Genomic DNA, 27,987 nt, shown 5'->3' on the forward strand with positions numbered 1-27,987 from the left:
GCTAAAAATGCCTCGCCCCTTGGCAGCCATGTTTTTCAAACAAAGGCTACCATTTTTGAACTCATCCAAGATATCATTGGGACAAATCATCTGAGCAAGTTTCATGAAGATTGGACAAAATTGTGGCCTCTAGAGTGTCAACAAGGTTTTACAATAGCCATAAAAGGAAAAATGCCCCGCCCCCTGGCGGCCATGTTTTTCAACCAACCGGCATCATTTTCGAACTCGTCCAAGATATTATTGGGATTAATCTTCTGACCAAATTTCATGAAGATTGGGCAATAAATGTGGTCTCTAGAGTGTTAACAAGATTTTACTATAGCCATATAAGGAAAAATGTCCCGCCCCTTGGCAGCCATGTTTTTCAAGCAAACGTAACCATTTTCGAACTCATCCAAGATATCATTAAGACCAATCTTCTGACCGAATTTCATGAAGATTGGACAATAAATGTGGCCTCTAGAGAGTGAACAGGGCAAATGTTGACATCGCACAACGGACGACGGACAAAAGGCGATCACAAAAGCTCACCATGAGCACGTTGTGCTTAGGTGAGCTAAAAATGGCAAACATTGTTTACACAAAAATCATACCTATTTTTACATAAAATTTTCCTCTTCCGTAAGAACAGTCTGATTTCATAAGCCAGACTTTAAAACTGTCAGGACTGTTTTTCATCATACACTGTTTACATAGCTAATTTATCCTAATGCCTCTTTAGAAGGTCTAACATACCCCACCCTGGCATGAAATAATCCAGCTCTAGTCGCCCAATAGAAAACCCATTATCAGACAAGTTACAGCTAATTTGAGAAGTACTGTGTGTGCGTGCACACTTAGCAGTGATCATGCATGTGACTGAACTGCAGCATGTTTTCAGATCTTAAAACCAGACAGGATGCTTTGCCTATAATTTCCTGGCATTTTGTAATAAATTCCTGAGAAAGTTAAAGCAAATTCAAAATACAAACGCATTTGTTTGACCCATGACAAAATCAAATGTCCAATTTTCATAAAACTTGAAAGCACCTTTTACGAAAAAGCCAAATAGAGAACTTTGCAAATCACATGATTTATAAATGACAACATCACAGGTTGTACACACCTGCTAATTTGCAGAATGCCAACTTTGCAAAGACATTAATAAATTTGTGTTATAGAGTCAGAATGTCAACTAACCAAAAAAACACCGCTGCCTCCATTTTTACACAATCATTCATTTTCAAGCAACAAAGTTCATTTTCCCAAAATATCATATAGCACTTATCAATAACAAATGCCAAATCAAATTATGAATTTTGGGTTAACAGAATATTAACAAGGGCTGTTTGTAAAACATGCATGCCCCCCATATGGGCTCTCCGTTGTAGTGACAGCCATTGTGTGAATATGTTTTTTGTCACTGTATGTCAAGGACCTGTGAAATGTATCCAATTAATAGTGCAAAACCCAATCAGGACCTATACTAATCAATTATATCCATTATATGATTGAGTCTTTGATTTTTTGGATTCCTTTCACACATTTTGACTTATTTGACGATATGTGAAACGTGCACACAATTTGTAATGTGTTATTTATTAATGGTAATGAAACATGTTATTTATAGCAAGTTAACTCCCCTAGTCAATGACCACCATAGATAGCAATGCAATCTGATTAAAAATAGCCAAGGCTAGTGTTGTGTATTGGGCAAATGTATACAAGTGCAACTTGACCACATGACCAGAATCATGTGTTTACCACACACAGAAGTCAGAAATGTAATAGACCATTAATTCCTTTCCCAACTTTGGCCACTTGCCAAGATACTGACCAGTATCAGATGGGGTTGTGAAACTGTGTAAACAGTGAACACCAGTCCATGTAATACTGGCCTACCACTTGTACTAGTTGATTTGGAGTTAATACAGTAATGCATGTACAAATGAGACACTAAGCTCAAAAGTTAATTATATGTGCCTCTGAAAACTAACCAGAGGAGTGGGTTGAAATTTACAATCTTTGCTTGGCATTTGAGGAAATCTGAACTCTCAGGGTTTGGATAGAACATCCCCAAATTAACTTTTCTTTACACTGTTGTTATTTTTGTTCAATACACAAATATTAACCTAACTTTACAAATCCTGTACAGTAAAGGAAACTAAATCTAAGTTGATATTTTAATATGCTTGATCCTATTTATGTATTAACATTGTTTTATACATACAAACTGTGTTGCTGTTTTTCAATTAACAAGCAGATTAAAAATTAATTATATTTTTATGTATAATTTGAATTGACAAAATTAAATGCAAGTTGCGTAGCAAGAATTACATGTTTGATTTATTGTCAGTGAATCGTGACATTTTCTCAATGTTTCAGACCACCAATTTGTCAAAGCTATCAACCGCTTGGATGGTCAAGCTAAATGGAATTGACCCAGCAAATCACAACTGTCCTGTTGCCATATAATATTACATATCATATTACATTGGTTTTTTAAATGTTGAATTCTCACGTCATTTCCATAAACATAGTATTTACTGGCACAGAAACAAAGGCTTATACATCATTATGAATGAACATGTGTCAAAAATTCAATTTGTAAGTCTCTTTACTGGACAGTGTGAAAACAGAATAAACTAGTGACCTGAAAATCTATAGGGGTCATCTGCAAGTCACGATCAATGTACCTATGAAGTGTCATGATCCTAGGCAAAAGCGTTCTTGAGTTATCATTCGAAAATCATTTTACTATTTCGGGTCACCGTGACCTTGACCTTTGACCTTGTGACCTCAAAATCAATAGGGGTCATCTGCGAGTCATGATCAATCTACCCATGGAGTTTCATGATCCTAGGCATATGCGTTCTTGAGTTATCATCCGGAAACCATTTTACTATTTCGGGTCACCGTGACATTGACCTTTGACCTAGTGACCTCAAAATCAATAGGGGTCATCTGCGAGTCATGATCAATCTACCCATGAAGTTTCATGATCCTAGGCGTATGCGTTCTTGAGTTATCATACGACAACCACCTGGTGGACGGACCGATCCGACCGACCGACCGACCTACCGACCGACCGACCGACCGACCGACATGAGCAAAGCAATATACCCCCTCTTCTTCGAAGGGGGGCATAATAAAAACAACACAATGGCAAAGTGAATGACAGTTGCCATAGAGCTGCCATAGAGGGAACAAAATTGTACTTAAAGTCGAAACTTTACCGCAATGCAATAAAGTTTTTTTTTCGTAAGGTTGACTTTATCAAAATTGTACAAAAAATAACTCCAAACTGCTTTGACAGAGTTTATAAAGGGGTTAAAAGAACACATTAAAACAGTTAAATACAAAATCCCGGTGCCTTATTTGTCTCAATATATTATAGTTTGGTTATATATAATTAAACTAAATATTTAATTCAAAAACTGCTCTATACAGCCTGAATCATCACAGCAATTCATTTACATTACAGATTGCACAATAACAAAATATAATTTTTAATGCTTAGATATTAATAGACTAGACAAAAAAAATCAAGAAAAAAATAACAAGAACAAGAAGACAATGGGTCCTCAGGCGCAAACCTTAACAATCCTAAGAAACTTTACTATTCTGAGAACGTATACTTTCAAATTATAAAAGCACTTTATGACATAATTATTTAATATCAAATCAAAGTTTTGACGAATGTTCTGTCCGAGGTTCATGAAAATTAGTGAGATAAAAAGAATACAGATGATATGCATGGATAATAGCAGAGCAAGAAATCACATCTGGTTACAGAAACAAACATCAATAACACACCTTATAATATGACCTAAGAATCAAAAGTTTCCAATTGGTCATGAAACACAAAAATGTCATATTAAATTCACTAAAACATTCACTAGGCTAAAAATAGGAGTCCAGATGCGAAGAATAACTTTTTATGCAAATATTACCACGGCATATCAATATTCAATTCATAATGTTTAATTAAAAGCGTCACAAAAAATTCACAATCATAAACAATTAAGCATGCTTAAATAAATTGATCTATGTTAAACCAGGAAGAAACTTTGCAAACACGGAAAGGAATGACTAAATTGATCACAATTATATCTATAACAAATAATTGACAGTGACCCAAATACATTAACAATATTTTCTCTTAGTTATCAGACACGCTATATTTTCGGACATACTCCCCTATTTCATCCAATTAAATATGTGTCTGTTACTCTATTTCTATGAGAATCTAAGTTGGACAAACAGGTTCAAATGGTATAGTGTGTTTGTTTAGAATTGTTTGAAAACATTGTTACAGATTAATTATTATAAAATATTCTATAATTCATATTTGGCATATTTTATGGCAGTAGTAAATGTTTTATACTATACAAGATGTTCATTCAAGTCAAAACTTGGTGGTCAACATAGATACTTGATACAGTTTTCTGTATAATCAAACATATAAATTGATATGAAATGCATTATTGAGTTTGTATTTAACAAAGAACAGATGTCATCAGCAAGTGACTTTATATACAGGATATATTTGAATATCAATGCAAAATATCTGATTTTGACATTTTTGGAAATCAGTGATATTTGAAAATTGCAAGCATCAAACTTTTCAGACACAGAAAGAAATCAATTATTTTTAAATGTTTCTGAAAACTTACAGTAATTGTGGTACATCACAGAAACAACATGTTTTTATTTCATCAAGTACAAATATTTACTGTTACCATTGAAATTCTCATCGTTATTTTTTTCAGAACTATCTTTTATCAATCATTTACAACCATGTATTGATCAACAATGACGGACAGGTGGGAGACACAGAAAAAATCTCCCTCTTGGAGATTTTACAACCAAAACTTATTCTAAATGTACAATTACAAAAGCAACATTGCCGAATCTTTAGGTGAACAAATGCATAATTGTATACACAAAACAAGAGGGCCATGATGGCCCTGAATCGCTCACCTGACTCATTAAGATCAGATGAAAACTATGACCTCTATTGTCTACACAATGTTTTTCTATGATTTGACCTAGTGACCTAGTTCCTGACTCTAGATGACCCAAATACAATCCCAATCCAGATTTCATCAAGATAAACATTCTGACCACAGTTCAAAAATATTGGATGAAAACTGTGACCTCTATTGTCAAAACAAGGTTTTTCTATTTATTTGACCTAGATTTTTACCCCAGATGACCCGAATACAGTCCCACCCAGATTTCATCAAGAATTCTGACCAAATTTCATAAAGGTTGGATGAAAACTGTGATCTCTAATGTCTACACAAGGTTTTTCTATTATTTGACCTAGTGACCTAGTTTTTGACCCCAGATGACCCAAATAAAATCCCAACCCAGATTTCATCAAGATAAACATTCTGACCAAATTTCATAAAGATTGGATGAAAACTGTGACCTCTATTGTCTACAGAAGGTTGTTCTATTATTTGACCTAGTGACCTTGTTTTTGACCCCAGATGACCCAAATACAATCCCAAACCGGATTTCATCAAGATAAACATTTTGACCAAATTTCATCAAGATTGGATGCAAACTGTGACCTCTACTGTCTACACAAACAAATTGTTGACGGACGGACGCACGGACACACGCAGGCACGCACAACGGACGCCGGACATCACACGATCACATAAGCTCACCGTGTCACTTCATGACAGGTGACCTAAAAATATGTGTCGGAGATAAACATGAACAGTTGTGGTTAAAATCCCATAGAAACAAGGGCTGTTTGTAAAACATGTATGCCCCCCTATATGGGCTATAATTTGTAGTAGCAGCCATTGTGTGAATACGTTTTTTGTCACTGTGAATGGTGGTGGTGGTGGTGGTGGTGGTGGTGGTGTAGTAGTAGTAGTAGTAGTAGTAGTAGTAGTAGTAGTAGTAGTAGTAGTAGTAGTAGTGGTGATAGTAGTTGTAGTAATCGTAGTAGTAGTAGTAGTAGTAGTAGTAGTAGTAGCAGAAGTAGTAGTAGTAGTAGTAGTAGTAGTAGAAGTAGTAGTAGTAGTAGTAGTAGTAGTAGTAGAAGTAGTAGTAATAGTAGTAGTAGTAGTAGCAGTAGTAGTAGTAGTGGTAGTAGTAGTAGTAGTAGTAGTAGTAGTAGTGGTAAAAGTAGTAGTAGTAGTGGCAGTAGTAGTAGAAGTGGTGGTGGTGGTGGTGGTGGTGGTGGTGGTGGTGGTGGTGGTGGTGGTGGTGGTGGTGGTGGTGGTGGTGGTGGTGGTGGTGGTGGTAGATATAGTAGTAGTAGTAGTAGTAGTAGTAGTAGTAGTAGTAGTAGTAGTAGTAGTAGTAGTAGTAGTAGTAGTAGTAGTAGTAGTAGTAGCAGCAGTAGCAGTAGCAGAAGCAGTAGCAGCATTACAAGACCAATGCTTAAGAATGATCAAATGGGAAAAGGTAACCTAGCACTGGCAGTAAATATGGGGCTCATTTACAGGTCAGATTCGGAATCTCTGCTGTAAAATGAGATTTTGAATGAATTAAAGGGAAGGCAAATCTGTAATAAAAAGAACATGCATAAACCGTAGTTGTTTCCCTTGTTTGAACCATGCTAAATCCTTACTAGTTTGGAAAGAATTGGATGAAAAATTTGGACTTTATTGCATAAACACCATTTTCTCAATTCAAGGGGAGGCAATTCTGTACTTCATAGACCAATAATGCTCATTTTTTGTAGGGTTTGTGTCCTCATTGATATAAAGACACTGTGCAAATTTGGAAAGGATCGGACAAACAATGTGGAAGATTTTTGAAAGTTTTCACAAAATAGGCAAAAACGAATAAACATGCAAAGTTCAACGAGCTCCTGCGGCCATGTTTTTTGAGGAATCAAATTTCTTTGAACAACTTTTTCAGGGAAGCCTTCAAAGGTCATCCCTGTGAAATTTTTTGAAAATCTGATGAGCGGTTTCTGACAAGAAGATTTTTTAAGGTTTTTACCATATATGGTCATGGCGGCCATCTTGGTTATGTGATCAAATTTTTTTTAACAATTCTTTTGTCCCATGACCAAGGGATGCTCCACATGAAATTTAGTTGAAATTGGCTCAATGGTTTAGTAGAAGGAGATGTTTACAAATTGTTTACAGACAGACGGACGGACGGACGCCGGACGCTGAGTGATCACAATAGCTCACCCCGAGCTATCGCTCAGGTGAGCTAAAAACAACAACTGAATATATAAAAATAAGACAGTTAATTTGTCACTGTCAGCAGGATCGATTTTACAACATTTTTTGTATCACCCCTTTTGTTCCGTTTATGAATCAGAAACAAAAACAAACTATCAAAATAATCAAACTTAAAATAAAAGAAAAAAGAAAAGTACAAAATCAGTCACAATCAAAGGTACATGGAAACATTGAATGATGAGCAGTATTAAGTCAAACTAGAAATGGCGTGGCAGAGGCCAATGCGTATCCCCACGCTGCATGTTTGACCCAGGGGCGCCCCAGGGTTGGTAATGGGGCCATGCATAATTGACATTGAACGTATTGTAATATTGTCATTATAGAAGTTCAGTATCAATAAGAAGTGAATCTGTGTAGAAAGGAAGAAATTATAGTAAAAGGCAATTTTTGGATGGGTGTGGTCGATGTGGGCGGGGTGCCCCAGGGTTGGTAATGGGGCCATGCATAGTTGAGATTGACCGTATTGTCATAAGAGAGGTTCAGTATCAATTTGAAGTAAATCGGTGTAGAAATGAAGAAGTTAATGTAAAATAACCTAAACAAGAGGGACATGATGGCCCCGAAATTGCTCACCTGACTAACCAAACACAATCCCAACCCAGATTTTATCAAGATAAACATTCTGATAAAAATTCATATAGATTAGATGAAAACTGTGACCTCTATTGTCTACACAAGGTTTTTCAATTATTTGACCTAGTGACCTAGTTTTTGACCCCAGGTTGCCCAAATACAATCCCAACCCAGATTTCATCGAGATAAACATTGTGATCAAATTTTAAAAAGATTGAATGAAAACTGTGACCTCTATTGTCTACACAAGGTTTTTCTATTATTTGACCTAGTGACCTAGTTTTTGACCCCAGATGACCCAAATACTATCCCAACCCAGATTTCATCAAGATAAACATTCTGACCAAATTTCATAAAGATTGGATGAAAACTGTGACACCTTTTGTCTATACAAGGTTTTTCTATTATTTGACCTAATGACCTAGTTTTTGACCTAGTGACCTAGTTTTTGACCCCAGATGACCCAAACACAATCCCAACCCAGATTTCATCAAGATAAACATTCTGACCAAATTTCATAAAGATTGGATGAAATCTATGACCTCTACTGTCTACACAAACAAATTGTTTACGGTTTTTCTATTATTTGACATAGTGACCTAGTTATTGACCTCAGATGACCCAAATACAATCCCAACCCAGATTTCATCAAGATTAACATTCTGACCAAATTTCATACAGATTGGATGAAAACTGCGACCTCTATTGTCTACACAAGGTTTTTCCATTATTTGACCTAGTTTTTGACCTAGTTTTTGACCCCAGATGACCCAAATACACTCCCAACCCAGATTTTATCAAGATAAACATTTTGACCAAATTTCATAAAGATTGGATGAAAACTGTGACCTCTACTGTCTACACAAGGTTTTATTAACTATTTGGCCTAGTTTTTGACCTAGTGACCTAGTTTTTCACCCCAGATGACCCAAATACAATCCCAACCCCTATTTCATCATGATAAACATTCTGACCAAATTTCATAAAATTTGGATGAAAACTGTGCCCTCTACTGTCTACACAAGGTTTTTCTATTATTTCACCTAGTTTTTGACCTTATGACCTAGTTTTTGACCCCAGATGACCCAAATACGCTCCCAACCCAGATTTCATCAAGATAAACATTCTGACCAAATTTCATAAAGATTGGATGAAAACTGCGACCTCTATTGTCTAAACAAGGTTATTTTACCTATTATGTGACCTAGTTACCTATTTTTTGACCCCAGATGACCCAAATACAATCCCAACCCAGATTTCATCAAGATAAACATTCTGACCAAATTTCATAAAGATTGGATGAAAACTGTGCCCTCTACTGTCTACACAAACAAATTGTTGACAGACGCAAACATGCACACACGCACACACAACGATGCTGGATATCACACGGTCACATAAGCTCACTATGTCACTTCGTGACAGGTGAGCTAAAAAATGAGTTAAAATCTCTGACCCGGCCCCACCCCAACCCCCATAACTTTTGACCCAGGGGTCAGATCAAATTCCAAATTGTGCAGGGTCACACATATGCTCATAGCTACCATGTGTGTAAGTTTCAAGGTTCTAGTGCTAATAGTGTAGGAGGAGATAGTGGCCAGGACGGATGGACAGACGGACAACCGGACAGACGGCGGAGATAACCACAATATCAAAAGCGTGGGGATAATAAACGTACAATCCAAAACAATTTAGTAATAACTCTTTAAGAAGTACAAAAATTATGAAAACCATTAAATTAGATTTCGTAAAAAACATAAATATCCTTAATAAATTATGCTTCAGTAATTTTACATGGCTGTTCCATAGACAATGACCAAAAGAGTGATAAAATATTGAAAGGAACCCCCCCCCCCCCCCGTCTTAAAAACAGCATGTCCCTATAAGTGGCATGATGTAATGTGTAAGTTAAAAATAGGCATAACTTTCATTTTAAGGATCCTGAAATTACATGTCAACAGACAGACGTCCCAGGGGGGGGGGGGATAAAATAAATCATTAAAAAAGTAACATTTTAATAAACATGTAATCATTGTTTGAGTTTCACCTTTTTTTTACATATTAATAACTTGATCCAAAAGTTTACAGATTTCAGATTAATTGGCCATTTAATTTTGAGCCCCTCGGCCCTGACTGTTTCCATTGAAACTTCCAGACCATTGGCGCTGTACCACTACTGTATGCCAGTTTTACAGTTGCATTTATATGTCCGTACAGACTGTCCTTATATATCGTCAAGACAATGAACAGGCTACTAATCTGCAACCCCTCTGCCTTGTCTTATCGTCAAGAATAAAACCGTCTCTTGATGTTCTTTCTGAAATGTATTTAATTTATAGTTGAGAAAAGTCTGCAGAAAACAAACAGGGTGTTGTGACACAATACTTGAGTTGTTATTTCATACCATATTGAAAAAAATACATATTTAAATTTTCATAACGACAGTTCTAATATTTCATGTACATAATTATGAAAGAAATAAACTCAATAAATGTATCTTTTAACCCTTGCCCACTCAGAAGCAAAGTGAAAATGACTTTGTACAAACAGCATAAAACAAGAACAGCCTGCGAGTAACTCGCAGTCTGTTCAGGTTTTATGCTGTTTGCTGCTCATCAGTATCTTAGGGTTGGATATGAAGCCTTTAAAACTTAAATACAGTAAGTAAAGGTCTTTAATTAGATTTTACTTTCTTAGCGGCTACAAATGCGTCAAAAAACGTATCTCAGTGGTTAAGGGTGAAACAGATGCAACACTGCGATGCACGATCCATTACTTCAGAACTGAAAGGGTCTCAATCTAATATCCCTGTCCACTCACACTATGAAAAATTTAAAATGCATGCATCGTTTCAAAAGGACATTTTACTGACCAAAACAAAAAACTCATTAAAAAGGTACTTATTATACAGATTGTGTGATTATTTATTGTACAGTTTTTATAAAAGAGATAGCAAATGCATTTGGACTTAATTGATAATGTTATATATTGTACCACGTGTACGATAAAGTATACATTCCATTTGGAACAAGAGCCTTCGAACATAAACATATATATCAATAATGTTTTATTCAAACAGAATAGTGTTAATTGAAGTATACCTAATTATCCTTCATAAGAACTGATACCATATCAGGATGAATTTAATTAATTTTTGTTGACAGAAACAGAATGATTATGAACAGCGCTCAACCTATTTATAAATAGCAAATTTCCGTACTATTTGAAAGCTTTCAACAGAGTTATAACTCAAAACAGTTTTCAATGGCTACAAAAATTATCAACAACAAAAAAACATTTGCAAACTGTAATAAACATTAGATAAATCTGACAATTTGTAAATACCTATGACATAAGCAAGCTTTTTAACTGAATACATGTAACAAGATTCACCCTTTTTTACAAAATGGTGTATCTCTCTTTTTTATCAAAACAAGGGACAAAATTGTCACAAAACCAGGTTTTCATTGTGAAAAAAAATCTTATAAAGGGAGAAAACTCAATCTGAACTTTTGAAATGAACAAACAAAATTAACCCCCTTTGTAAGTTTTTTTTTTTTTAAATCTATTTTTAGTCGTGGCGACCTTGACATTGGAGATATTGACGTGATTCTTTCGTGCGACACACCGTGCCATGATGGTGAACAAAGTGTGCCAAATGATTTTAAAATCTGAAAATGAACGACATAGTTATGGCCCGGACAAGCTTGTTCCGCCCGCCCCCCAGCCCGCCCGCATTCGCCAATCTAATAACCAGTTTTTTCCTTCGGAAAACCTGGTTAAAATTATGATAGACAACTGTATGCAATGTCTATTTGTTACTAGACTATGGACTTTGTACTTCAGTGTCTATTTAAAATGCGTTGATAGTGGAAACCAGTATAACATTAGTCATAAGAAGTTCAGGTTAAGTAAATTGGTTCATATTCTTATTTAAAAAAAGCTTGTGAAACAGAGGACAGTTTACAATACCTATTGAAAATGACATTTCTGTAGATTTTGTTAATAAAAGTTCAGATTTCGTGAAAGACTATGTTTGTTGTGCTTGCAAAAGTAAAACAAAAGCACCGAATAACAGGTGCCAATGCTCGGCTGCGAGTGCAGTTTTGAATAAATGAAAGCTTGTCAGAATTATTTTTTATTTTTTTAGTTCGAAGTGAACTTGACCTTTGACTTAGTGACCCCAAAATGGGTGTGGCGTGAAAAACTCATCAAGGTGCGTCTACATTTGAAGTTTCAAAGTTGTAGGTGGAAGCACTTTGATTTTAGAGCCAATGAAAAGGTTTTAACACGACGCGGACGTCGGACTACGAGATGGCTATGCCAATACCTCGGGTTTTCTACGAAAACAGCCGAGCTAATAAAACAAAGAAAGTGCTGATTATTTTTTTAAACATGTTTAAAAAAAAATTGCGGAAAATGAATTTATACTCATGATTAATTATATGCAGACAATTTAAAATAAGGAAGCGGAGAAACAAATAATTGCCTCTTTCTATGGAAAGTCTCCCCTACTCGGATTCAAATTGGGCAGTTGTCAATGATATAAGTATGCGCAATTACTACTAGTAACCCAGCGAACCAAGGAAAGGTGTGAGCAGGTTTACTGACTATTATACATGTATTAATGAAACACTGTTAAAAAAGGCAAAAAGTCCCAATAAACAAGTTTATGAATTCTAACATGAAATACAGTTTATTACCTTCATGTTTCTTTGTATCGGAAGTCCTTTGTTGCACAACATCTCTGGCTATAGTTTTAAACAGTGAATCTACAAGGAATAAACAGTCTGGATGCATATTTTTTACCGTATTATTTATAACGACTTAGAAGAAATAAATATTCATAATACAAATGATAATAAGACCCAACATTAACACCATCATCATCACCACCACCTATCCTGTCATCAGCAGCATTTTCAATACAATCACATATATTATTACTACTATTATAATGCCCATAAGCTGCAGCATCATCATCACCACCAACACAGAAACCATAATGCCATCTTCATAATCATCATATAGACTTCAAGGACGCACTTTACTTAACTTTTACACCTAAGTATTCTGGTGGGCTACTATTGCATATAGTACATATAAGAAAATATGAGTAACAGACAAACAATTAAGCATACATGTATATTCTCAATTTAGTTAACAATTCCCTTCTTAAAATTAGGAATTGCAAACACAAACTAATAAATAAATATAATATTAATTTAACAGATGAAACACTACTAAGTAATTTACCTTATTAAGAGCAGTACATACCAATATTTTCTCCTGTTTTACTAGCAGTACATACCAATATTTTCTCCTGTTTTACTAGCAGTACATACCAATATTTTCTCCTGTTTTACTAGCAGTACATACCAATATTTTCTCCTGTTTTACTAGCAGTACATACCAATATTTTCTCCTGTTTTACTAGCAGTACATACCAATATTTTCTCCTGTTTTACTAGCAGTACATACCAATATTTTCTCCTGTTTTACTAGCAGTACATACCAATATTTTCTCCTGTTTTACTAGCAGTACATACCAATATTTTCTCCTGTTTTACTAGCAGTACATACCAATATTTTCTCCTGTTTTACTAGCAGTACATACCAATATTTTCTCCTGTTTTACTAGCAGTACATACCAATATTTTCTCCTGTTTTACTAGCAGTACATACCAATATTTTCTCCTGTTTTACTAGCAGTACATACCAATATTTTCTCCTGTTTTACTAGCAGTACATACCAATATTTTCTCCTGTTTTACTAGCAGTACATACCAATATTTTCTCCTGTTTTACTAGCAGTACATACCAATATTTACTCCTGTTTTACTAGCAGTACATACCAATATTTTCTCCTGTTTTACTAGCAGTACATACCAATATTTTCTCCAGTTTTACTAGCAGTACATACCAATATTTTCTCCTGTTTTACTAGCAGTACATACCAATATTTTCTCCTGTTTTACTAGCAGTACATACCAATATTTTCTCCTGTTTGACTAGCAGTACATACCAATATTTTCTCCTGTTTTACTAGCAGTACATACCAATATTTTCTCCTGTTTTACTAGCAGTACATACCAATATTTTCTCCTGTTTTACTCGAAGTTTCAAACAACTCTGTGCCAAAGTCTGAAATATTTACATATTTGAGCAAAAAAAATGTCCATTCTCTTCAAAACAAAAACAAACCAATTTAAAAGGTGCATAGAGATAATATTTCCAATAAATGTAAAGAAGTAAAACAATCCAAAATCCACTAGTGTTTTACATCCAACATTATACCATAACATAATGGATTTTTAGAACAATTTTATACAAAGAAGAATTTCTATTATAGACGTTTCCGGCAAATTCAAAAACACACACACACACACATGCACACACACGCATGCACGCAAGCACGCACGCACGCACGCACACACACACACACACACACACACATTTGCAAATCTTAAATGAAGTCTTAAATTCCCTATGCTATAATCGCTCCTTTATCGATAGTGTGTATTATTGTATTACTTGAGAAGCACTCCTTTCACATTTCATTCATATTTTTTTTTTAAACTCCTGCTTCTTTAACAAGTCAACTAACATGTATTTACTTTAAGGTAATAATTTGACCATGGTGATAGAATCATCAAATCAAAACTATAACTAGAAATGGCGCGGCAGAGGCCGACGCGTATCCCAACGCTTAATCTTTGACCCAGGGGGGCGCCCTAGGGTTGGTAATGGGGCTATGCATAGTTGAGATTGACCGTATTGTCATAAGAGATGTTCAGTATCAATTTGAAGTAAATCGGTGTAGAAATGAAGAAGTTATAGTAAAAGGCAATTTTGGGTGGGCGTGGTCTATGTGGGCGGGGCGCCCCAGGGTTGGTAACGGGGACATGCATAATTGAGATTGACCGTATTGTCATAAGAGATGTTCATTATCAATTTGTAGTAAATCGGTGTAGAAATGAAGAAGTTAATGTAAAATAACATAAAACAAGAGGGCCATGATGGCCCTGTATCGCTCAACTGTTTTTTTATGCGAAAAAAGCGTGCAATGCGCATGGGTTGAAATGAACTCAAGCATGTGACTTTCTCTTTCTATCCCTCGTCCCACTGGGCACTTAAAAGTTGGAAGGGTGAGATTTTTATATATGGAAAACGTTACTACAGTGTTAACTAAACAGACTAAAAAGCCCGGGTGTTGTCGCACAGGTCCTTTGCTTATAACGTAGGTACATTTATCTCTCCAAAAGATATTGTTGTTCTTTCTACTTCACATATTTTTAGATGCTGAAGATCAAATCTACGCATGATCTACAAGATTAATGAAAGTTCCTTCATTCAATCATGAATCTTTTTCCAAATTTCCAAAAAGTGTTTGTAGGTTTCAAAGTTTCTGTTGCTTATATAGTTCATGACATATGCAAAATACATACCAAATTTGGTAGCCCTTGGCCCAATGGTTATGGACAGGAAGATTTTTAAAGTTTGCACAAAAGGCTTTATATAAGCATATGTTCAGTTTTGTGACCCCCGAGGCAGGGTCAAATTTGAGCCCAGGGGAATCATTTGAACAAATTTGGTAGAGGACTATTAGATGTCACTGCATACCCAATTTAGTAGCCCTAGGCTCTATAATTATGAACAAGAAGATTTTTAAAGTTTGCATAAAATAGGCCTTATTTAATCACATGTTCATTTTTGTGACCCCCGGGGCAGGGTCAAATTTGACCCCAGGGGCATAATTTGAAACAAGAGCTGTCACCATAGGATGAATTATGCCCCCTATAAACGCTTGATCGAAGTAATGAGCTTTTTTCAAAACCTAAATGCAGATTTCGAAACCTAAACACGGACCCTAAGTTCAAGGTCAAGGTCACAGGGGTCAAATTTTTGTGCGTATGGAAAGGCCTTGTCCATATACATATGCATACCAAATATGAATGTTATATCTCAAAGGACAGAGAAGTAATGAGCATTTTTCAAAACCTAAACGCAGATTTCGAAACCTAAACGCGAACCCTAAGTTCATGTTAAGGTCACAGGGTTCAAAATTTTTGTGTGTATGGAAAGGCCTTGTTCATATACACGTGCATACCAAATATGAAGGTTATATCTCAAGGGACATAGAAGTTATGAGCATTTTTCGAAACCTAAACACAGATTTCGAAACCTAAACGCGGACCCTAAGTTCAACGTCAAGGTCAGAGGGGTCAAAATTTGTGTGCGTATGGAAAGGCCTTGTCCATATACACATGCATACCAAATATGAAGGTTACATCTCAAGGGACATAGAAGTTATGAGCATTTTTTTTTTCGAAACCTAAACGCAAAGTGCGACGGAAAGACGGACAGTCCAATCACTATATGCCCTCCTACCGGGGGTATAAAAACTTGGTAGAGAAATTTTAGATTTTAATACATACCAAATTTGGTAGAAATAGGCCCAATGGTAATGGACAAGAAGGTTTTTAAAGTTTGCACAAAATAGGCCCAATATAAGCATATGTTCAATTTTGTGACCCCTGGGGAACGATCAAATTTGATCCCAGGGGCTTAATTTGAACAAACTTGGTAGAGGACTATTAGATGTCACTACATACCAAATTTTGTAGCCCTATGCCATATGGTTATGGACAGAAAGATTTTTTAAAGTTTGCACAAAATAGGCCTTATTTAAGCATATGTTCATTTTTGTGAACCCACGGGGCAGGGTCAAATTTGACCCCAGGGGCATAATTTGAACAAACTAAGTAGAGAACTATTAGATGTCACTACATACTGAATTTGGTAGCCCCAGGCTCTACGGTTATGGACAAGAAGACTTTTTAAGTTTGCACAAAATTAGCTAAAGAAACTTCAGCGTACAGTTTATAAAGTATTGACAGACCTGTAGTTCTGGCTACCATAACTTTAAATGTCGCTTTTTATGATTTTTTACTGGCGCGACTTTATAGTCAATACCATATAAACTGTACGCTGAAGTTTCTTTAGCTAAAAAGTCGCACCAGTAAAAAATCATAAAAAGCGACATTTAAAGTTATGGTAGCCAGAACTAGCACAAAATAGGCTTTAAATAAGCATATGTTCATTTTTGTGAACCCCGGGGCAGGGTCAAATTTGACCCCAGGGGCAAATTGGACTAATTATTATAGATTTAGGATTACAGACCAGTTGCTTCAGTTATATTGTTCAGAGTTCGCCCTGTTGGCAGCGTATGCATTCTTGAGTTATCATCCAAAAACCATTTTACTATTTCAGGTCACAGTGACCTTGACCTTTGACCTAGTGACCTCAAAATCAATAGGGGTCATCTGCGAGTCATGATCAATGTACCTATGAAGTTTCATGATCCTAGGCCCAAGCGTTCTTGAGTTATCAGCCGGAAACCACCTGGTGGACGGACCGACAGACCCACAGACCGACATGAGCAAAGCAATATACCCCCTCTTCTTAGAAGGGGGGCATAATAAAAATCTTGACTAGAATCAAGTTTAAAAGGCTTCATTTCTAACCTTAAGATACTGTTAAGGAGCACACATTATAAAACCTGAACAGACTGCGAGTTATTCGCAGGCTGTTCTGGTTTTATGATGGTTGCAAAAGCCATTTTCACTTTGCTTCTGAGTGGTTAAGGGTCAACCAGAGACACCAACATATCTGACCTCTAGCCAAGGGCTGTGCCATGGATAGTTCCACCTGACGTTTGTGTTGGTCGTCATCCACAATGTCTTTCTTTGTTCCGCACAAATATATCTTGCATTTCTGTAACACCGTGAAACCATGTGTGAATTTCTTATATACAGGAGACTTTAAATCCCTTGACCCTTTACCACATATTTTTGCGCATTTGTTGTCCCTTAGAAAGTTAATTAATTAAAAACCTTTCTTTCTTAATTCAAGTTTTAAAGGCTTCTATTCCAACCCTTAGATACTGATGAGCATCAAACAGCATAAAACCTTAACAGACTGCAAGTTATGCTTTTTGCACATAGCCATTTTCACTTTGCTTTTAAGTGGGAAAGGGATAAAGGATTGGTCCAATACCGATTTATACATGGTAGGACAAGTTAAACTTAAGCTGTCCATGCGGATTTTGTGTGTGGATTTTTGTTAGAAGGATCCCTGGATTGTGATAATGATATATCAGGATTGCAATATAACAGGTCATTCATGCATATAAACTTATGCATTATCATAGTTTGGCCATTAAAGTTTTACTTGTTGCATTATGTGTTAAATGCATATGTTATATATTTGTATATCAAATATCAAAATTCTTTCAAATTATTTTCAAATGTGAATCATTAAATTTGCAATCGGAAAAACATTATCATGTTTTATTGTTAATGTAAAGACAACACATTCAAACTTAAAATAAACAATGCTAATGTATTTTATATAAATCCTTGACCAGATTAAAACCCAAAATTACATTTAATGCACAACAGCATTTCATTCACCAGTTTTCTTAAATATTTGATTGCTGAATTAAAGTTTTGCAATGCAGAGAGTGGTGGGATCTTCACTGTGTGTTTTAAAATTATCAATGCATTTTAACAAATTTATGAAACATTTTTCTCTAAATCAAAAGTAAAAGTTGACGCTGTATCTTCAGTGCTGCAGTTGTTGAGATAAGTGAATATAGATCTATGACATATACAGTTACTGTATTCACATGTTTTGGGCTGCCTTAGCAAATCCTTGGCTCAAACGATCACCAAAAAGAATTATAATAACATTTTTTTTTATAAAATCTGACAGACCAACCGTCCAACCAAGCGACTCCAATGTGCTTCCTCTTAAACTCATCTGTAATAGCTCACTTTTGTGTTTTTATACTTCTTTTATAAAAGAGAAAATATATCTGAGCATCAATAAGATAGCGCCTGCCACTCACTATACCCGTTACCTCCTTTTATTTTAAAAGGATAGTTAAATAAGAAGCCAAAGTACACGCTCACCGGGAATTCTTTACAGTCAGCAACAACAAAATGCCCAAGCTTTGCATGCTTTTACCAGGTGACATTGTATGTGATTAAATATAATTTTGGGGGGATCTTTGAGCCTTGCTATAAAGGGAAGATTTTTATTAATTATTCATAATATAAATCGCCGTGGCCTAGTGGATAAGTTGTCCGCCTCGGGATCAGGAGGTCGAAGGTTCGAGCCCCATGGGGAGCGTTTGTCGAAGGATGGATGTTTGTCATGGGACTTGTTCCGATATGGCCGGCTTGTGAGCCGCCAGCGTTAAACATGAATGGTAACCGACTTATCCGCCTGGCGCCTGGCATAGTGATAGGAGTTGGGAGGTACATGGTATACACGCAAAGGTGTCTCATAAGCCAAATTGGCTGGCCCTTTCAATTGGAGTGACACTATAATAAAAAAGACCTTTACCTTTTACCTTTTTTATAGGAGGAACAAGTGCAAAGGTAAAGAGAATTTTGAACTCGGAGGCAACAATTGAAATAACTTGGAAGAGGCCCAGCATAAAGAATTCAATGCCAAATACCAAACCACTCAGCTTTGCAATTTCTGAGATAAGCTTCTTAAAGTAGGAATTGGAACAAATATTTTAATATAAGCAAAACTGCCATATATTCAAATCTCTGATTCAATATTCGATCTTTATGCAAATAAACTTCCAGAAAATGTGTAAGTGCAAAGTAGAATGGTTGGTTAAGTGCAGATGACTTTCGTGTATCAGGAATTGTTTGGATAACAGCAATCAATGATAATATAATTTGCATACAAGAGGGTAAATGGGTAGGGGCAGAGTGGTTTAATCTGTCAGTTTGCAAGGGCCTTTATACACTGTGTTAAATCTATTGTCATGCAATTAATACAACTGGAACTTGCTTTACCTTCAAATGTTCAATCTATTGTAATATAGATACATTAAATCCGTGACTTTAGATACTAAAATGTTAATCATTGAATTTGCAATAAGTATCAATTTATTAAGGCTAGAAAGCTCTCATTTCAAACTAGCTACTAGAACATTTCCTTAATACATCTATTCACAATGCTCCTCTGTATGTTTGGAATAATGTAGCGCAATCAAGCGATGAAGGCAACATGCAACTTAAAAAAATACAATGCAGTAAGTGGCAAGTGAAAATAATAATCAATTATCTTTTGCATAAAAATAAAATATGCATATAAGATACCATTTACAGTGACGTATTTGTTGAATTGGGAACACAACGTTTTCCAAGACATTCATGAATACAGCCAGTTCAATCTAAGGTTTATAAATTGAGTATTCAAATATTTTAAAATTATGGAAAAGGAATATTTGAATATCATTTCAGTATTCATTTCCAGCAAAGGGGATATTTGATAACGTTTTATAAAATGTATTTATAATGAACTGATATTTAAAAAAAATGATATTTTAAAGTATTCACTTTTCTTAGATTTACGAAAAAGATATTACCTCCAACCCTGGGCAAGCCAATTTTTTCCCAAAGGAAGGCATTGTTCATCTTGGTAAAGGACTAATATTGGATGTTACATGCCAAATACCAACCCTCTGGGCCTTGAAGTTTCAGAGAAATTGTTTTCAAGGTTCAGTATATACATGTACCTATAAGGCAAATAAAAGACTCCCAGGGCATGGACAATTTTTTCCCCAATCATATTATTTATACAAACTTTGTAGACAACCTCTTTATGATGTTTCACACTGAATATTCGATATTTAAGCCATTTTTGAATTTATAGTTAGCTATTTTGAAAGAGGGTCGTCCAAGGAACATGCTCATTAAGTTTTGTTTAAACCTGCATAGCATTTCAGGAGATTACATTTTAAGAAGTATATGCACATCCACACCAACATACAGCGGACATCACAGTATCCTAAATGCTCTCCATGAGTACTATGTGCTATTCAGGGAGAAATCACCAACCACAGTTGTTTTTTGGCAAAGCTTTGGGCCCTATTCCCACTGTCAAAAGTTGTTTTTTTCCATACGACATCCTTAGCTTCCCAACTGAATGTATCCAGAAAATTTATATATACATGTATATATATATTTTTATAAATAATAATATTTAGGTCATCAGCTTTTTAAGTTGAACCTTTTTAAGTATAATATTGAAAACACTTTAATTTAAATCTAAAAATATTTGTAGGCCAAATTTTGTCAAAACAACAGGATTTTTTCAAATCCAAAGGGTCCCAGTCCCATTCCTTAAATAGTGAGAAAACACTGAATAATCATTTACAGGTTCTGTGTTGGTGAGCTCTCCAGCCCAGAAGCGAGCTCGCTCGAAGCTGCTCTTGTCCGTGATGTCATAACACAGGATACAGGCCACAGCCCCTCTGTAGTACATCCGCGTTATTGATTCATACGCCTCGTGACCGGCCGTGTCCTGCGTGAGAAACCAATGGTTGTGCAATCTTGGTGGTGATTAACCCTTTCCCCCATAAAAGCAATGTGAAAATGGCTTTTGCAACCAGCATAAAACCAGAACAGCCTGCTAGCAACTCGCAGTCTGTTCAGGTTTTATGCTGTTTGCTGCTCATCAGTTACTAGGGGTTGGAAAGGAAGCCTTTAAAAATTAAATTATTTAATTTAGTGATGAAAGGTATTTAATTTAATTTAACTTTCTAAAGGACTGCAAATGCTTGAAAATACGTATCTAAAATACGTAAAGGGTTAAAAGACCAAAGCAAGAATGACCTGATATTTTTCTGGTCAAAAAGTGACAATTCTTGGTCTCTCAAAGACTGAAACAAATTTCTGACATTTCCTAGTACAAAATACGATAATCCCTCACACTTGATATGAGAAACAATAAATGATTCATGATTGCCATTTGAACGACTATTTTAAAGACCAAGTACCTCTTAGAGCCTATTTTTAGTAGGTGTTCTGGGTACTTGGTACCATCATAGAAATCTTTTTATTTTTGAGATGCCATGTTTAATTTCAGTTTTTTTAAAATTCAATGAAATAGTTTTGAATGTTTTAAAAATTCCTGAATTGTTTGCATCAGGGATTCAGAGATACTTCTACTGTTTTCAAAGTTTTCCATCGTTCGATGGTCAGCAGACGACCAAGATATGCAACAACTTTCTTTAGATTCAAGAGGTGCAATTGACATTTCACCCACATTGCTATCAATGTATCTCACCAACAACCCACACTTTCTTGAAAAGACAGCTTTTATACTGATAATGTAGATCATGCTATGTATCTAACCAACAACCCACACTTTCTTGAAAAGACAGCTTTTATACTGATAATGTAGATCATGCTATGTATCTCACCAACAACCCACACTTTCTTGAAAAGACAGCTTTTATACTGATAATGTAGATCATGCTATGTATCTCACCAACAACCCACACTTTCTTGAAAAGACAGCTTTTATACTGATAATGTAGATCATGCTATGTATCTAACCAACAACCCACACTTTTTTGAAAAGACAGCTTTGATACTGATAATGTAGATCATGCTATGTATCTCACCAACAACCCACACTTTCTTGAAAAGACAGCTTTTGTACTGATAATGTAGATCATGCTATGTATCTAACCAACAACCCACACTTTCTTGAAGACAGCTTTTATACTGATAATGTAGATCATGCTATGTATCTCACCAACAACCCACACTTTCTTGAAAAGACAGCTTTTATACTGATAATGTAGATCATGCTATGTATCTAACCAACAACCCACACTTTCTTGAAAAGACAGCTTTTATACTGATAATGTAGATCATGCTATGTATCTCACCAACAACCCACACTTTCTTGAAAAGACAGCTTTTATACTGATAATGTAGATCATGCTACAGCTTTTATACTGATAATGTGGATCATGCTATTTAGTTTTTACTAGTGACCATCAATTTTATTTTCATCCTTCCTTTAAGTTAGGTAAATCAAGTATTGCCAATATGGCTCCAACTAATTAAAAGAGGTGAAATTTATTGGCGACAACATTGTTTGAGACAATAAAACCCCTAAGCATGTTCTGTTTCTACCCAGGACAAAGGACTCAATAGTGTCTAAAATTTCCATACAGCTCTTGTTAAATATTCAGTTAAATATTAAACGAGACAGGTTGTGGCAATGAAAGCTGCCCCTTAAAGCACCAATCGACTAAAATCAAAAGATTGTGCAAATAAATAAATGTCTTTTGTTGACACATAAATACTTTGTGATAAACCATGGTCTTTTTAACTCCGAGATACAAAACTAGACTAAATTGATTAATTAGCATCAAACATACTACATGTGAAGACATGTCAAATGCTTAAATGAAAGAAAACAAAATAACTTCTACATAGAACATACTGAAAAATATGCCAAAGCATTCATTAAAACTGCTAATGTGTTCATCTTAAACATGCATGCATGCATGCAAAAAAACTTTTTATACTTTGATAGAAAAGTTTTGTTTAAGGCAAATTGTTCAACAGTTACCCAAATTCCTAAAACCAGTGGCTTTCCGTCTACCATCTCTTTCATGGAACCAAAGGCTGCGCCGATGGTCTAAAAAAAAAAAAAAAAAAAATCTTAAGTCACAAAATACAAAAAATATACTTTCATTGTGTGTGTTGCTGGCATTTAGAAATTCATTATATAACCAAAATATTACTACTACTTTTTTATTAAGACCCAAAACTGATAAAAGTAGTTACCATAAATGTGAATCTATTAAACTGATTTGTAGCAAAACATTGAATAATAAAAAACGAAATACAATTTTAAAAAAGGTTTCATTATCAAAATAACATTCAAAATATATGTAAAGAGTATTAATCCATTGCTATGGCTATTATAGCTCAATGTTATATTTACAAAAATCCCTTTTCATTTTAAACAAGAAATATCTTTAAAAAAGATATACGGCGTTGATAGTTCAATGAATGAGATCAAGGATAGCGAATGTCTTTTTCTGTGTAGTTCTTAGCTGCATCACACTCAGTACGGGATGTTACGCGGAGTTTTCGCGGCTTAATTTACATTATTACATATTGCTGGTCATAAACCTTTAGATACAAAACAGAAAACCAAAAGAAGAATGGAAGTGGAATTAAAACATATGAGTCAACCGGCCACAAGCAAAGTATACGTATTTATAGGCGCTTTCTTCGAACAAACCTGTTTTAGTGGTTTGTCGGGCATTGCTATTTGATTCGATTATTAACAATTTAACAGTATCGAGAATCATTGCGCTCATGCTTAATACATTAGTCAATATGGTGTAATAATTATTGTTAAATTAATCAAAAATAATATTTATCATTGTATTGTTGAAAACACATTAAGAATCTATAATTGACATACCATAATTATATTGCTGAATATCTTCATTTAACACATTTCTGGTCTAAAGAAAATTCCAGGTCACCTAGTTCAAGGATAGCGTCTTTATTATATAAGATTATTTTACTGGCCGCGAACTCCGGTGATGAACCGTATATAAACTCTGACATTCACACACTGGCCGCGAATTGACCCGATACCTCGCGGGTTGAAATGCAATGCATTACAGATAGGCCTCGCTTCCACTGCTCTTTATACTTTTACATTTTAACATGTTGACAGGAGTATGGAAGCAAGTACTAAATATGAGAACATAGCCTTTAAGTATAAATGCTTTTGCACTGGTAATTCTCTGAAAATAAAAGGTGCACACACAAACTGTATTTATGTTGAGCATTGAGTGTAAAACTGTTCTATCTATTGAGCCTTTTCATAAGAGATAAAATTGTTTCATGCAGTAAAACTTTGTTTCAAAGACGCGGATATGTTTCCAATGTTCTGGTGTTATACTCAAATCAGCCAATGGAATAAATGAAGTGTATTCATTCGTACCTAGCCGCGGGAAATTTTATTTGAATTTTATTGGACACTTACAAAGGTCAGGTCAGGTGAAAAGCTGGCTTAATACAGTTACGCCGAAAAAGACCTTCAGAAATTGAGTATATTCTTTGAACCAATTAGAAAAATAAAAGTTGAACATTTTTAAATGCTTGATAGTTTCAAATATATTTTTAATTCATTTCTCTCTGAATACCTTTTATGAATCAGATTTTTCTAGATCCCTAAAGTCAGTATTCAGAAAGTTACTTTTTGCAGGGCTTTATTCCTTCTCTTTAGTAAGGGCCTCATATTATAGGCTCTTCCCCAGAGAGAAAGGCCCGTCCCCAAAGAGAATTTCTTTAAAATGATGCAATTTTCCCCAAATTTCAGGAACAATCTTCCCCTTTTTCAATTTTGTCTATTATTTATTCCCCAAAATGGCAGGCCAAATCCTTTCCCCAAATAAAGAAAAAAAAAGTCCTGCTTTGTTGTTCTGGGAAAACTGGGCTTAATTCATTTGCGTTGATATGGCATCCCAGATTAGCCTATAATCTATGGAATATTTCTTTTAGAGATATTTATTTCTAAACAAAAATCCAGTTTAGGCGGAAAGTGCCGTCCCTGATTAGCCTGTGCGGAATGATGCCCAGTTTTTCCCAGAAAGAGGCTTAAGTATAACACTTACAATCTGATAGGGCATAAACCTCTGATGGATGTATCTGTTGACAAGGCATGTTTTGCCCACATAGTTTTTCCCAAGCAGGACCACCTTGGCATCAATGCGACTCATGTTTTTTGGAGTGTGTAAGAAAAAGCACTCTAGATGTTGAATCTGTCTATATCATTTTAAGTTCATCGTCTCGAAAATCTGCAAATGTAGCATTACGAATTTTATAGGCAAAACCAACATGGTCTTGGCTCAATGTGCAATAGTTCAGACATGGTAAGAGATCATCAGCCCATCAGCCATTTCCGACATGGTCTTGACTCAATGTGCAATAGTTCAGACATGGTAAGAGATCATCAGCCCAACTTATAATGATTGCAAGACTTGCTGTCCGGAAAATTATTCTTACAAAGATGCAAATATCACAACAAAATTATTTGCTGTGAGCAGTTGTATTATTTCTGGGCATTTTGAGACCAGTTCCTTTAACATTCAGCACATTACATTGCAGCATCAGAGCTTTATTTAATTTGGGGAAAGCGTCTGGCCTTTGATTTTGGGGGAAAATTATCGACAAAATTCAGAAAGGGGAAAAATTTCCCTAACTAAGCTCGAAATTTAGGGAAAATTTCATAAAGCTAAAGAAATTCTCTTTTGGGAAGGGGCCTTTCACTTGGGGGAAGGGTCCCTTGCTTAAAGGAATAAAATACCAGTCAATCAATTAGAAAGTATATACAAATGAGCATTGTCAATAGAATAATGATCTTGCAGATCAATGCTTAATTGTCTAATTGTGCATGCAAACCATGTCAGATATCACACTGTATGTATTTTAATACATGTTTTATATTACCAATAAGGGAGGTATTGAACATGATTTTTTTTAAACTTTGGCCAATGTAAAAGAAAAGTAAATAATTTAATTTGGAAAGAAAAAGCAAAGCCTTAACATGTTTGTAGATTAGTCTTTTTGTAGGACAGTTTGGGCTGTTAATGTTATGGTCTTTAGCCATGTCTGAATTAACATAATTAAAAAATTATTTTTATTCCATAGTTTGTAGTAGAATAACCCACAGTCAGTAGTATAAATGGGAAGGCATTAAGAGTGAAGTACTGCTGATTTTGATTTATGAAAATGACAACAAGTTGCAAGCGGCACCAACACCCCCAAGCAAGCAATTTCCATACTTCTTTGCAAAATCTTTTTTTAAGCCTGTAAAAATAAGGAAAGTAGAAGTCCTGATACCTCATGATGAAGTGAACATGGTGTCCATGCTGAAATCATTTAGAAACAGATGATACATCTGTTATCACAAAAATGTAGCGAAAATGACTAAGTTCTTCTATAATGCTTTGAGCTATTAATGAGTACAAGCGTACTGCTTAGTTCTGCATGATAAAGCATAAAACCATGTAAGAAAAATGTTAAAAAATTATGTCTCATGTATGTCTATAAAATCAAGTTCAATCAACCTAATACATAATAACACACATGTACATTATACCACTTAACATTGACATCAATGTGTGTGTTTCATGTGCAGAAACACTCAAAACAAAATCACGATAAAAAATGTTATCAAACTGAAAGCGGAAGTTTTGATTTGACATTTTCATTTATCTTAAGAAGGTTCCGGGGATAAACCATGTTTCATGATTGGTTGATTAGACATGAGATCCATCTTGCGGTGGATTCCAGAGAAAGTTGATGCATGTTTTCAAATTCTGAATATATAATCCGGATTGTTCAATGCACAATGCCAGTGAATACAGGGTCAGAAGATTTTGGCATGAGCAACTAATATTCAAAAGTTGGTAGTCGGGCAGGGCAACTTGATTTTTTAGGCTTGAAACAATTCAGTGCAATTCAAATTTTTTAAAAATTGGCACTGTGGATTAATAATTAGTTTAATAATATTAATTTGTAAAGGCCAAGGAAATGATTCAACTCAGAGTATCAGACTCATATTAAGACATAATACACAGAAAGTGTTTATGTTAGCAATTTTGTTGTTTAGCTGTCTACTTACTCCTATAAATATGAGGTCGATTTACATCGGTAGCTTACGTCTAATTATTTGGACTACTGTCTACTATATTATTTAGAGAAAGTACAAGATCTATACACTACACGGTAATGGGCTGGTTAATCTTAAGCTGAGCAACCAAAAAACTAAAGATCGTGTGAAAAACATTTCCAAGGATATTCAATGTGACCAATCACTTAGTTGATTTTTTTATATTATGTTCTAGATGAGGTGCAGACCTCTGCTCTGGCTCTTTCACTGCAACTTGTCTGCAGACAGCAAAATTAAAATAAACGCTCAGACTTTAACAAAGAACTGTTATTTTTTTCTGAAAGTGTTTTAATAAGGTTATAAAAACACAATCATCTTTATGTGGTTGCCGATAGCTTTAAATGATTAACATAAACAATAATTAAACAAATAAAAAACTCTACTTTTCATTTCCTACATAAACATTATAATTACCTCCCTTTGATCAGTTTTCACTCCCAACAGTATGACGGTTACAAAACACTATTCCGAAAAAAGAATGATGATGAAAGCAATCCCAATCCTATTTGTTGCCGACTTACACCTTACTTTTGAAATTTTTTATCATATGAAAACTGACGAACGAAAAAATGTAATTCATTCTAAAAAAACACACGTTTTTTTCTGATATTATCATTAC

The 27,987-nt window shown here is 35.1% G+C and overlaps 1 protein-coding gene across 2 annotated transcripts; it reads right to left on the reverse strand.

Moving 5' to 3' along the window:
- Nucleotides 1-3,472: 3,472 nt before the first annotated feature.
- On the reverse strand, nt 3,473-27,772 carry LOC127858053 (ras-related protein Rab-24-like). Of its 2 annotated transcripts, none has more exons than XM_052394933.1 (8): nt 27,752-27,772; nt 25,309-25,491; nt 23,238-23,306; nt 21,024-21,170; nt 17,456-17,555; nt 13,872-13,922; nt 12,482-12,550; nt 3,473-10,095 (listed from the first exon to the last, which is right to left on the reverse strand). In XM_052394933.1, exons 2-8 carry the CDS (start codon nt 25,411-25,413, stop codon nt 10,013-10,015), a joined length of 624 nt encoding a protein of 207 aa, XP_052250893.1. In that variant the 5' UTR covers nt 25,414-25,491; nt 27,752-27,772; the 3' UTR covers nt 3,473-10,012. The 2 variants fall into 2 exon arrangements, with proteins under 2 accessions (XP_052250893.1, XP_052250892.1); XM_052394932.1 differs by lacking the exon at nt 27,752-27,772 and adding an exon at nt 27,557-27,730.
- Nucleotides 27,773-27,987: the final 215 nt, after the last annotated feature.

The sequence above is a fragment of the Dreissena polymorpha genome, chromosome 14 (assembly GCF_020536995.1).
Source record: "Dreissena polymorpha isolate Duluth1 chromosome 14, UMN_Dpol_1.0, whole genome shotgun sequence".
In the NCBI taxonomy this organism is placed as follows: Eukaryota; Metazoa; Mollusca; class Bivalvia; order Myida; family Dreissenidae; genus Dreissena; species Dreissena polymorpha.

What these genes read in the sequence shown, in the direction of transcription:
- LOC127858053 (XM_052394933.1), bottom strand. Translation starts at nt 25,413, where the DNA reads ATGAGTCGCATTGATGCCAAGGTGGTCCTGCTTGGGAAAAACTATGTG. An exon ending in TAAAACAGGAGAAAATATTG is followed by an intron (nt 12,551 to 13,871) that starts GTATGTACTGCT and finishes TATTCCTTGTAG; the next exon opens with ATTCACTGTTTAAAACTATA. An exon ending in CGATACAAAGAAACATGAAG is followed by an intron (nt 10,096 to 12,481) that starts GTAATAAACTGT and finishes AATACATTTCAG; the next exon opens with AAAGAACATCAAGAGACGGT.